At 37.0% G+C, this 13,942-nt stretch overlaps 1 protein-coding gene across 1 annotated transcript; it reads right to left on the reverse strand.

The window, feature by feature from the left end:
• ATOH7 (atonal bHLH transcription factor 7) lies at positions 1–602 on the reverse strand. Its single transcript, XM_057377845.1, has one exon. The coding sequence runs from the start codon at positions 600–602 to the stop codon at positions 147–149; it is 456 nt and encodes a 151-aa protein (XP_057233828.1). The 3' UTR covers positions 1–146.
• Between the last annotated feature and the right edge of the window lie 13,340 nt (positions 603–13,942).

The raw sequence follows: 13,942 nt of genomic DNA on the forward strand, positions 1-13,942 counted from the left end.
GCAAATTTATTTTATCAATTTTGTKTAAGATGCAAACCAGAATAAGCTATTATAATGCCAATATTACCTTAGTCAAGCAGATTAACTCATGCTAATTATTAAATTACACATCTGGCCTGCTGCATATTCTTATTTGGCAACGAGTTCTAATTAGCAATTTGRAAGTGCTCGGGGTGGTAGGTGAATATCCGCTGTGTGTAAGGCTCGCTGTCCGCTGCCGGTTTCTGTGCCGTGTAGTGGTGGTAGCTGTCGGCATGGAAGTGCTCACAGTGCAGGCTAATCCACTCTCGCTCACTACTGTACCTTTCAGCTTCAGCCAGGATTCTGGTGAGAGCCATGATGTAGCTCAGAGCCATCTGGAGCGTCTCATACTTGGACAGCTTCTTATCTTGACCCCACTGAGGCACCACCTTTCTCAAGCGGTCAAAGGCTGTGTTCAGTCCCTGCATGCGTCTCCTCTCGCGGGCATTGGCAGCCAGTCTTCTCTTGGCAGCGTTCTCCATCCTTTCCGAACTGCACTTCGCAACACAGCCTGCTCCACTTCTGCACTGCAGCTCTGATTCCACACCTGACTCCAAGTGACTAGAATTACAGGTTTTCATATTTGATGCAGCTTTAGTTCCACGCACACAAAGATTATCTATCAAAAATTCAGTATCTAAAAAGTGGTAAGGAAAGCCCCTTTCCTTAAGCAATGGTAAGTAGCCTTTGTACCTCTTGGATTCGTTTTCCCAATATCAGTTATGGAGTATTTTCTTAGCTGCTAAAAAAATAAATATTATAAAAGAAAAGATCTTCCGTTTCTTCTGGAAATGTTTGAAAATTGTTCCTTATATTTTAAAAAAGAATGAAGAATTTTGATGTCTTATGCTTTCATTMTTTTGATTTCTTTAATCTCAAAGAAAGAGAAAACAATGAAATCTCCATTCTCAAAATGTATGTTACTGAAGAAAATGGTCCATTTAATCCGAGAAGGATGTTACTGGATTAAAGGCACAACAACTCCAAATGGCTGTTTCAGATGAGAGAAGTTCTGGTCYAGTTTAGCAGAGTATTTAGTGAAGAGTTGCAATCTGAAGACGTAACTTCCTAAGAGATCTCTTTTTCTTTGGCTCCTGCTGGCCAGCAATGATTGTGYCGAGCAGACAAGATGAGGCTTTATAGAAACTGCAAAAGCTAAACAGGTGGTAGCAGGTGGGCGGGCGGCACTCTGCTTCCATCCCAGCACCTTCCCACCCTGGGAACTACAGGGGGAAAAAAAACTAAACAGTAAAATCCCAACATTACAGCCTTCATCTGGTGAGAAGTCTTCCAAAGCCATTCTGTCCAGCCCTAACAACTTGCCATCTGGAGTAGTGTCTGGCTGGCCCCACAAGACTCTGGGCAGTTAAGCAAAAGATCCTTTCAATGGATAATCTGTTGCAACTCAGGGAAAAAAAATCTCTGTGCATTGTAGTATTTGTACATTAAAACACGTGAAAATTCTGGCTAAGTATCAAGGATAGAAGAAATAACTGTATTAATGAAACAAGAGAAACAGCTTAAAGATACACAGCTGAGAATACCACTGTTTTGATATATGGTACCAAACTAAGTAAACTCAAATTATTAGAAATCCTCCAGCACTCACAATTTCAATATTGTATAAAACACACAACATTGCAATCRGAGCAGTATCTTGAGAAAAATGGGGATTGTATATTTGCCTGTCAGCAAATTTTATGTTGTTAAAATAATTTAAATATATTTAAGTAGTTAAAATGTAGCTAAGGGTTTATGTAAGAACTGCAAAATTATTTAGGTAGGTTGTGATACTTGTACACAAAAACATGTAAGTACACAAATCACCTGAAAAGTGGCCTTTTTAATACACCATATTAAAGTAAGTATGTGTATCTTATGTGAATTAAAAGTGCCTTTTCAGCAATATCTCTAAATAAGGGACAAGAATAAAAGAAGATGCAAAAACCAAAWCTGTTTGCTGGCAGCAAGGGATCAATTCTGCTACCAACTGTAATGASATAGGAGCCACCACATATACACACATCCATGCCCCATAACCAAAACATCTTTTACTGTACTTGTATTATTAACTCATAACTACATAAACTTACAAGGAAATACCATATGATCTTTTTATGATGTACACAAAAGGGAAAAAAAAAAAAAAAACCTGCCACACAATGATTCATTATCTGTATTGATTTCAAACTTAATTAAATTGTTACCAGCATTCATAAATTAGTAACTTTTTTCATTAGAGACTGAATACTGTATATTTATTTAGAACTATAGCTCAATTGTTTTCATTATGACTCCAAAACTTGGTGTAGTTGTAAACAGCTGATTAATCCCTAGCAAAAGCAATGACAATGAAATGAGGTTGAATAATCCAAAAACAATAGGATGCAATTGAACACTAATGGACTCCAGCATGACAGATGTTGGACGTCGGCTGTTACGCCCAGTTGCTCTGCTCTTAATATTCCGCATCCTAATGATCATGAACAGAGATGATAGTTGGGGTAGGGAGTCTCCATTATTCCATTATCAAAATGTATGCCACTTCTTCAATTTTTAAAGAAGTACAAGTGCATCACATTTCATTAGAAATGTTCAGCTTTGCTATCTGTGTGCACTGACCTATTCTCCCAAACATAAAGGACTACTACCACATGCTAAATCGCCACTTTSTGACTGACGATTTCTGATTATCTGTGTGAGAACAGCTCCCTTCCCAAACCCACAGAAACATATGCCTTTCCCAAAAGGATCAGCAATTAGAACTTGTGAGATACTTCTGTTTCTGAGAACACTTCATGGGAAGTACTGCATGTGCAATAGAAAAGGAAATCCACATCTGATCTTCACACTATTGCTAGAGCAGATTTTAGTGCTACTGCAGCCTTCTATCCCAAACAGGTTTGTTAGCTAAACCCTTTGTCTCTTACAATGAATCTCAAATGACTTGAAATGTAACAGAACACCACACAATTAAGGTGTTCTGTAAGTTAATTAATATGGTGTGTTCTCATGAAAACCACTCGATTTAGGTAATTGATTATTCTTCATCTTCAGACTGCTGCTAACTTCCTATCAGGAATACTAAAAGCTCCTCTTTAAAACAGAATACTGTATTTTTTTCACTTGTCAGCAGTTTTCTTCTAACTTAACATGTCCAGCCACTACAAATTACAAGGAAGACTTCAAACATATTTAAAATCACAATGCTTCAGAAACTTTGTATTTTACCTCCCTAGTGCACAGTAACACAGAACACGACAGCGCTGTTAATTTTCCCCTTCCTAATTGATTCACCACCATTATCATGCTTTGACTAACATACTGCTGTAATCCCWAGAGAGAAGCAGTGATTTATGTCTCCTACTGTAACTTTAGCTTAAATGATTTACTATCAAATCACAGGACAAGAGCCCAGATCCATTTAGACTAATAACAGACTACTAACAGAATTTTATAGCTCAGAGGCAAAGCTAAAAATTGCTCTCTGTAGCTGAAAAATACCTGCTTTTCATCACTTAGATTATTGTAAAGTTCTTGCTTTATGAAAGAAATATTACAAGTATCAAGGTCCACACCAATTTAGCTCACTTGCCCAGTCTCCTTGCCTTATGAAAATGTTACTTCAAACGAAAAAAATAAACTGCTTTATTGCTCATGGATAGCAAAAAAGAATAAAAGAAAGGGAATCAGTTGGAATTCTCACAGGTTTCCTTCACTTGGTTTGATTTCCTCTATATTTCAGCTTGTCTCAGTTAGGGCTTACGTAATTTTATTCCCTCCTCCCTTTACTATTAACAATTTCTTATTTATAGATATTACTACTAGAATCGTTTCTCAAATTATTATCCACATTTCTATTATATGCTTTTTAAAAAGCTATTACTGCATCCTGATGTGATAAACTGCGGTGCTAAAAACTTTTCTATACTCCAATTTATATTMGTTTCATGGGTTTTGTACATCAACYATTTCTCAAAAATTTCCCTTTCACCTTTTTTTTGGTCATAAAATAATCCCAAGCCAGAAAAAGATCAGAAACACCAGAAAATTGCTCAAATTTCAGTCTTCGAATCTCTAACTCTGCAGGTACCAATTTAGTGCTACTTCATGATCCTGGCCACATTATTCTGAGTCATATTTTAATTCTATAACAGTATCATGAATCAAAATAMTATGTTTTCCTCAGAGAAAAACAAGAAATGGATAAAAATGCTATTTCAGTCATAAACCAGATTATTTTAGCGTCTTCACATCACCACTGATACTAGGAAACCAAAGGAGAATTTCAATCAATTAAAGAAATTAGCTACTTTCAGGATTTATGGCTACATACATAAACCCATTCAAAACTGTCTGCTAGGTATCCAAGTCAAAAACTCAGATGCAATTAGCACAGCACCCACTAAGAGATTAATATCTTTCACCTGTACTACTATGGAAAACACAATCAAATTACTTTTATTATGGATTGGCTAGGGGCAAATACTAAAAATTAAATGAAAGCAACATTTCTGGTTAAAGGCTAATTCCCCCATACTTTCTTTGGTTGTATTTAAATTAACACATACAAGCAATGTATCAAAACAAGAACCTTACCTCTCCCTTCTAGCCAGAACTATTTCCTCAGGTAGATCCTTTGTAAAAGCCTTCTCAGCACAGCAGTTTACCCGGAGCAAAGCAGAAAGGCTGGCATGCTGGATGCCTAATTAAGAGCAGGTGGGCAACTATCAAAAGATGACCATCCTTAAGGGCCCAATTTCTTGCACATTTGACTCAGCTCACAAGACAGGCTGGAAATCCATGGTGTGCAGAATCCCTTCTTAATTCTCAATCCTGCCTTAATGATTTGCATTATTTTCCCTGTCACAGTTACAGGATTATCCAAAAACAACCATTCACMAGAGAATGTTGCACCCTGAACTGAAGGGATTTTTAGACAGTAACTAATACTGGAAGTTGAATAACAATCTACAGCTGCAAGAGGAGTTTGCAGTCATTTCACCTGGGGCTTSCACTGGACACCCTTTCCTATAAAGTGCTTGATTTCACTTTCCTCTTYAGTCTCTCTGGCATGAGCTCTTCCTTCTAGCAGCTCAAGTAAATATCTAACTACACTTAAAGCTCTACCTGCTACACTGCTCTCCAGTTACYACTTTTCAATTCACCCTGTTCCACACTACGTTTCTCACCTCCCTCAGGTGAGGCTCAAAAAGCAGACCTTTCCCCAGTCATCCTGCACAGAACATCCTTTCAACGTAACTTTGTTTGAAAACATGCTTTTACAACAGGTCAGAAACCTCCTAAAAGAAGCCAAAAAGGAAAAGAGTCCTTTTATCACATAGCTAGAGCAACATGTCTTGACCATTGAACTGTTTTTCACCTATATTATATATTGAATTTGATTATATTTTTTAYGTTTGTATACATACAAGACAGATCATGAAAGAAATTGCCACTTAGAATGATATTGCAAGCCACAGCACCACTAAAGCAGCAAATTACAAAGCTAGTGGATTTTCCTAGTATCGTACACACCTTGTGTGCTTAAAAACACACTTATCTATCAAGGTCAACTCCACCTGCACGTGTTCATCAATTTGTAAAAGCTGYCCTGATGTTTTTCACAAGGGGACTGACAGACACCACACACCAGKGCAAGCCGGCACAAAGTTCACTGCTAAGGGCTGCACAGAACTGGGCAAGGAGGCTGGGCTGCTGCAGTACCCCGGCTGTGGGAGGTTWGCTCCACAGCTGAACTGACTACAGTGGGCAAAACACTGACCCTCTGCTCATGTTTGAGCCAGGAATTAACTTGAACAGCACTAGCTCCACTAGCAGTGGGCAACAAAAACACAAAACTTGTTAAGCATTACATAAGTATTCTGTTTTTTCCTTTGGAATTGAGAAGAAAATCTACAAAAAGTCTTGAAAATAGAAAGTGAACAGGTAACTATGATGAGAGGCAGTATGGAAATTCATCATGGAATGAAATTATTTACCTAGAAGGCTCTCCCCAGCCAGCTGCTGAAGATCATCAAATATCGATGTGTGAAAACACAACTGCTTTTTATTTTCTGATTAACCTTTTTYTCTTAATATCTGGGGACTGTCTTCMTGCTACACAGGAGAAYTAAATCTGTTCATAGAGTATATACAGACTTTAACATTGTCAATGAACCAACTTTATCAGAGCCTAGGGAAGAGACAGCTGTTCCAGGAGTGGAGATTTTGAGGGGACAAAGTAGAGAAAGGGAGATATAAAAGGTGTGTCATGATATCAAACGAAAGAAGTGTAAGAATGTGCTCCCACTGAGTTTCCCAGCTATGTGATCAGAAAAAAATCTTATTTACAATCAAGCAAAGAAAAAAAAAAAACTGCTTGCACATGCAGATTTTGGTCGAACTAGTTTGATGCACTTCAAAAGCAGAAAAAAAAATGCAGCATGTTACCTACCGTATTAAAACTTTTCGGCGTAATTTGTCACTGTTAAAAAATGCATTCCCTGAGTAAAAGTACCATTTCTGTCCCCAGACATGAACAGCTAGACCATCTCACTTCCAGTGAGGTTTTTTTCCTCATACGGCAACTGTCCATGGGACAGGACCARTAATAGCCTCTGTGAACATTCAGCTTTTTATTCCTTCCACCAAGAGCACTGATATTCTCCATTCTTTCCTAGTGAAAAGTCACTGTCTATTCTCTGCCAAGAGGCATAAAGACCTCAGACTGAAGCTGGTATTTTTCCTGTACCTGTAGCCACAAAAAAACAAAGGAGAACTGGAAATGGGTGCTGCAATCCACTTATGGGACACTGACTCATGTAAAACTTTTATAYCATAAAGACAATGCAACCTGCAACCTGAATTTAAATTATTTCAAAGTACAGAAAGAATTGATATGCAGAACAATACAAGGTAGTTTAAGGATGAAAATAAGTRTTGAGATTGTTGAAAATAGGAATAATTCTTGACAAGTGACAAAATCCAAAAGCCATAGAGAATGGTTCCCATTTTGAGAAAARTACACAAGGAAAAAGCTCTGTGTGGGATAAAATACAATATAGCATCTAATGTTATGAACCTCTAAAGACCTGCATATATTTAATATTCAGCCCTAGGGAATCACATTGAATTAAATAGCTGTCTGCTTACAATAGTAGATACCAGCACCCAAAATTTCAGAAAAAAGACAAAAGCAATGAGAGGCAATGGGGAAAAACAAGRGTCACAAGATGAAATATGAGCAGAGATACAGGCAGGAACAGAAAATAAAACAAGAGAAGGATTCAAGTGGACTGAGCTGCAACAGTTTACAGCGGTAGGAACACACGGTCTATAAGATTAGGAACTGTCTTTTATTTCTTTCCAAGCCCTTTGACTCATTRTTGTAACATGAAGAAGAGAATGTAATGTCGTTTGGAAATTAATTACAGTTACACAGCTATACAATTAGTTCCTAACCAATTAGGAAGACTCCCAAAACTCCTCATCTCCCAAAAACATAATTAATGCTACAGTTAATGTTGCTTGCCCAAAATAAAATCATGTGTAGATTGTGACATAGTTTATTAACTGTAATAAAAATACAAGAAGCCACAGTGGAGTGCATGATGCCAAAGGATGCTGCAAGCTTTTTATAAAATCATTTTTCACTTCAGAAGGAGTTATTTTCTTGTGTAAAAGGGCATAAAATTACTACCCAGMACCCTGCTTCTCATTGATTTCTACTTGGCACAGTTTGCCAGATGCTGTTTGGTCTAARTGTTGCCTTGACCTCCACTGGTGACGCTGGCCCCTTTTTGCTTTGTGGCACGGTATTTTCCCAGCAGGGAGGTCCCACCCCTCCARTACTTCAGTTGCAACTTTTGCTAAAGGCTTATAGGTTACCCATATGTTATAGTGGAGAGGCCAGCCTGGCCGGAATTAACTCAAGAGTGGCGTCCAGCTTTGTGGCTGGAGCTGGCCCAGAGGAGATTATAAATGCCCCAAAACTAATTAAATATTTTGTCTCCTGCTGGTAAACAAAAGCGAATGAGGGCAAAAATACGAAATGCCTGATTTAACTAGGATCTGTAAGTAGCTTGACAACAGCAACCCTGAAGTCAGTGATGCATGATTTAAAAGCCCCTAATGGGACAAAGCTGTTAGACAAATGAGACTTTTGTCAATTATCCTTCACTTTATATATTTGCAAAACTGTTACATAAATGTACTTCCTATCAGTTTTCAGGGCATTTCACAAGAGCATTTCTGGGGTAAGAGCCATGCAGTCCAAATATTTATTTGGAAACATCCTTAACTTTCACTTTTGCACTGAAGAAGTACAGAAAGTAAATAYAACCACCAAGGAAATAGGTACAAATAAGAAGTGACAGCATTTTCAGTACATTTTCAAGGATCTGAATTGTCAAKTGTTGCTTCATAAAAATGAGAGAGAAGAATTCTCTCAGTAACAGTAACTAGTAAAACTTTTCAATTCAATTTTGTCAGCTAAGTGTCACCTTCTAGGCACTTCTATTTAAATATATATATTAAATACATATAGAATATATACGATCAGTTAAATTATCTATTATCAGTTAAATGCAGAATAAATTATATTTAATCAGCTAAATTATTTAAATAATGGATCAAATGCTTTTGATATATAMAATTCAGATTTAATGTATTCAGTTSTGTAAATYAAAAATCCATTCTCATAGCATTTTAATATTGTTTGTCCATAAGGATATGATATATTTTAAAATACACTAGTGCAGACTCAACTTCCTTCTCTTTTAGAAATGTGTAAGAGCTACCACATAAATATTCCATGACAGTGTTTTAGGAGGTAAAGTGAAGAAATGTCTTACAAAAGAAAACAAGAATTCTAATTCGTTGTTCTGTATACTAGTTTCCCATACATGCTCAACTTCACGTGTTTCTGTAATCCTACTGCAGCTAATGGGACTAATCCAGTATTCAAAGGTAAAAATAACTGTAAGGTTTGGTTGTTGGGGACCCCAGTGCATAATGCTGTGAACTATAAAGTAACTTTTTAACAGAAGCAGAGCATCCATCTCTTTGAGGAAGGCATGTGTTCAATCTTTACATTTTTCATAAACCCATTTTTACTTGCTATTTTTTAAAAAAAAACAAAACAAAATCCTCTATTTTACCATCTATTGGCTGAAATTTGAAACTTACAGAAAAATGGCAAGGATCAAATATATGGATAAAAGAAAATGAAACCTTAAAACCAATTGGTAGATATAAGTATACATATACATATAAAATATACAAAATACACACATAGATCTCACTTCWTTTTTATTGTACTTTACCATTAGATTTTTACTTCACCATTTAACTGTTATGCAAATTAAGCAATCTTCAGTCAGTTTAAGTAAAAGTTTTTACTAAGGGCTGATGTTGCAATTACTGCTTTCCAAATTAAGGAGGAACTCTCCTAGCTCACTTGGTCTGCACCGTGCCCAGACAGCTGAGCACCCACGCACACACTCATATTCCACATCTGCTCTTTTGTCTGGATGGACAGCAGGACGCCACAGAGGTTCCCCCATCAAAAGAAAGGCAATTGGAAAAGATTAAGATGTTCTAGTTAGGCACATGGTAACATTTGATGTTTCGGATTTTCAGCTCTCCCAAGTGTCACATTTGCGAGCTCTAACGAATTGGATGTGACGGGTGTATTCTAAAAGCTACCAGGAAAGGCAGTTGTGAATAAAGAAACACTTGATGTCGTGCCTGCTAATAGATAATGCTGGCCTCACAAAGCACAAAGGACAACGTTTCCCATCAGGTACAYCAGAATAAAAAGTGATAAACCATGGCTAGATGAGCAAAAATCTCACTTCACCCCATGTATGTAGCAAGAGGACTAATCATTTGATATCAAAAGTTTTGCTGCTTGGTGCCAAGAAACCATAAAAGGCTTCATTTAATTCCTTATTATTTCAAGAATTCAAGAGTCTTGAATGCCAGCATTCATCAGATTTCAGTGGAGATTTCTTTTGAATTTTATAAACTCAGGGATGGGAAAGTTTTTTCAGACTTAATTATTATCATAGTGGAAATTTCAAATTAAAAGTTTTAATAATTTTTTTACAGACCTATTTTCAGCCACTTCTGTTATACAAGTTGCCACACAAAACAAATTACACCATCATCCTTATTTAATTGCATACATCATGCTTCATGTAATCAACTTCTTATGGACTTTAATTCCTGAAAAAAATGCAGGAAGGCAGCTCWACTTTTGTTGCAACTAGCCTTATTCACATATAATTGTGAAGTAAAAAATAAGTATTACTTCTCTTTTCCTACAATTTCAAAAAAAAAAAAAAGGTCTGAGCATGCTAATAATTATATTTGTGTAACTCAGACTGACTGAAAAACATGCCTTGAATAAAGGTGCTATCAGTTTAAAGAATTAGAGATGCTTTTAGAGCCAAAGACTAGGAAAACTTGTGAGGAATACGGATGACAAAATAGGAACATGTATGAGTGGCAAGGGAACACGAGCTTGTCTCTACTTTTTTCAGCAGGCTGGGTTTTTCCCTTTTTCAGGAACRGCTTTAATATTTTCTCCCCCGAAGCAAAAAGGTCTCAATATATTGCACAGGACCTTTGCATAGGTCCAATTGGAAGAAGCATGCAAGGAAATTTCTCCTAGTCAAATAAAGACTGGCACGGTAAGTCTGAGTCTCACTAAAAGAATAAGATGCCTGGAAACAATTGAGGAAGGAAAACAATGAACAAACACAGAACTTATCATATCTCCTACTTTTCCTCAGCTGCCAGGAAAGGCTAACAAAAGTGATGAATTCATATTGTACTGTTTTAAGGATCAAGATCACACTTTCTTTTTGTTCATCACAAAATTCTAGGGCATAGATGAACTTAATCCACACTCCCAGCCAGCAGGGAAAGTAGCAAAAATTGAACCTCCTGAAGAACAATTCCCTTTGGAGGTCTTCCTGGAACTGACTGTACCTTCAGGCAGTAGTAGTGCTTGATAAGACAATAGAATCCTTTGTTAAGGACGTTCAAAATGAACAGAAATACCAATTAAGTGGTGTTCTGTCTGGAACTAATTTAATTCAAAGGTATCTTCTAGTACCTTGGGATATGGTGTGTTCTGCTTTGGAGAGAATCAATCAGTGAGAGATTGATGAAGGGGTGGTGAGGTCAGATTTGCAAATACAGAACCATCTGCAGAGTCTCCTGGGTTGGTACCTGCAGCATAGTAATTTACAGGAGCAGGTGTTTCCTTTTAATCTACTTTTTTTTCTGCTGAAATTGTAACTTTATMGAGAAAGTGCCTGCAGTTTGTTATTAAGAGGGTACTTTATTMATATTTGCTATTAACTAACTGCTGAAAGGCTTCTGAAAGTTTTATTGCCCATAATCCTTAAAAGTACAGTTAAGGAAAGAGGCTGTGATGTAAAATATGGAAGTCAATCAGATATCTTCAGAAAGCTGCTATACATAAACATAATAAAACCCCAAARTTTGTTTATAAAATAGAATTATATTCTTCAGGAAGGAGCCATTTCTATCCGAATATGGGTGACTGATATTATTGTAGTCATTAAGATTGTAATTTATTTCTGCTTACAGCCATAAATAATTATGGAGAAAGGAAGCTTTCTGAAACAGAAAAAAAATTCAAGAATCCCAGCTGGAATTTCCCACCTGAGCTGAGCTTGGTGGGATGGACATTCTGGTCAGTCATCTTTGGTTTGGATCCAAAGCACAGCAAAAGGTCAGTAGAGAATATATTCGAATTTGAACTCGGGTTCCTGGTTTTRCTGCACCTCACACCCTGCTCCAGTGCTATTACAATCTACATTATCTCTTCCCTGGCCTAAGATCTCTCAGCCTTACTCCCAGATCATCCAACCTGTCTTTGCATCATTGACTTCAACTGGTGGCAAACAGGGACAGCGTTCCCTTAAGGGTTTTAACAGCGTTCATGTTCTCCAGTCTCTACATAGGCATTGCACCTCCTGCTCCTCACAAACCTCCTTCTCCTTAAACCTTCTGCCTTGTCACAATTCTAGAAATATTCTTGACAATTTCCCTTGGGTTTGCCTCATGTATTTTACCTACTCTGTAACTCTTAACAGGACAAAAATGACATACATGAAAGTTGTTTCTTGGTTTGGGTGTATCATCAAAAAAAGTCCCAGAACACTGCAAAGTGARTAAAACTTGGGCTTATATGAATCACAGCATTAAAACCCAAGGAATATCCTTCTTTGCCAATCACTGAAACAAAACCGAAGGCAAAGTGCAYCTCTCACTAAAGAAACCAACAGAGTTAGAAATGTTTATATTTCACATTCCRCTTTAGACATTAAATCTGAATGTCTTAGTCTAAAACCGACTTCCTGGAGAAAAACCCATGCACACTATTGACTATCTGGTCATATATTGAGTTTTGTTCTTTCACTTTCCTGTTCTCTGGAAATTTTTATTTATGGTTTGCAGAAAACTTGAGTAAATAAAAGGACAGTGACTCAGCAATTGAGAAAAATCCCTTGTTCKGTGTTTTTGTTTAAGTGTCTTAATTAATTTCAAGACTGACTTACTCCTCTGGGGAAAAAAAAATAGATGTGAGAATCACATGTGCTTAATTGGCAGATTTTTCAGTTTTTAATTGAACTAATTTAATTTTTACCTGACCAAGCATCGCCCTTTATTTTAATTTAGGGTTGTTTTGTTGTTTTTTTTTTACTTCTGGGAAGGTTCCCTCTGTTCCCGGCGTGCTTCCCTGTCACTCTGATGAATACTGAGACAAAGAAATCTTTCCTTTCCCAGAAATAACTGCCTCATCTGTTGCTAATTTCCCTTCCCATCCCTTATGGAACACATGGCTCCTTTCTATGACCTCTTGCTGTGTGCACATTCATGAAGTCTTTCATTGCTTCTTCTAGCAAAATTTTCCAAATTTAACAACTTTTAATGTACATTTTCTGTCTATTCTCATCTAAATAATGCAAAAGAAATGCCAAGTACTTTCATGAATCCTTTAAGCAAATCTGTTAAATGGCTTCTTGAATGAAAAAAATAGCTTCCCATTTTATTTTTATTCCTTTTAGCTCTACATTCATTTGCACAGCAATAAGTTTGTATGGTTTCTGTTGCTCACTAATGTTTCTTGTTTTGCCTCCCTCCCCATGCTTTCCTCCTGGCCCCTACATCAGCTGTGCCTCTGCAGAGACACACACCAAAGCAGCAGAAAAAGCAAATGTGCATTTAAATGTTCATGTCTGGGCTGTTGGATGGAGCCATGGATTTACTCCAACCTTACAGTGGCCTGTCACTTGTGTTGGACACTCTCACAACAAATAACAGTCAAGTGCACAGGAATTTTTGGAATTGTATTTCCCTTCATGTAATTTGCTCTTGGTTCAACACATCTCTATGCYACCAGTCTTAATTAAGGGAGCGGCACAAAACAGTTCTGCAAATCCTCTGCACCAGAAACAGTGAACAAATCCTCTGCATAAAGATGTGAAACAAGGCCACAAAAATTCTAAATAATCTTACTTTAAGTTTGCACAATATTTTTTGTACAGGGAAAGACAGACAGAATTTGTCACAACAACTGATTTCCTTTACGGTTAACGGAAAATGTGCAATGTATTAAAATAAGTCTTAATGAATAATCAGGATCACCAGGTAAGCTACACAATATTTCATGAGAAAAAAAGTTGCTCCTCAGAAAATAAGAGCTTTTTCTTGCCACTCTCAGCAGCCTTACTTGTTTTGCATATGGTTGCATGTTTAATTAGCAATCTTTCTGTAAGTGTCTGCAATTAGACAATGATGATTAATAAAATAACTCCTTTAAAGCTCCATTTAGGCAGCAGAACTGCACAATCAGGTATAATTAATTCATCATTAATAA

The sequence above is a fragment of the Malurus melanocephalus genome, unplaced genomic scaffold, assembly GCF_030028575.1.
Source record: "Malurus melanocephalus ecotype Western Australia unplaced genomic scaffold, MMel_1.1 scaffold_327, whole genome shotgun sequence".
In the NCBI taxonomy this organism is placed as follows: Eukaryota; Metazoa; Chordata; class Aves; order Passeriformes; family Maluridae; genus Malurus; species Malurus melanocephalus.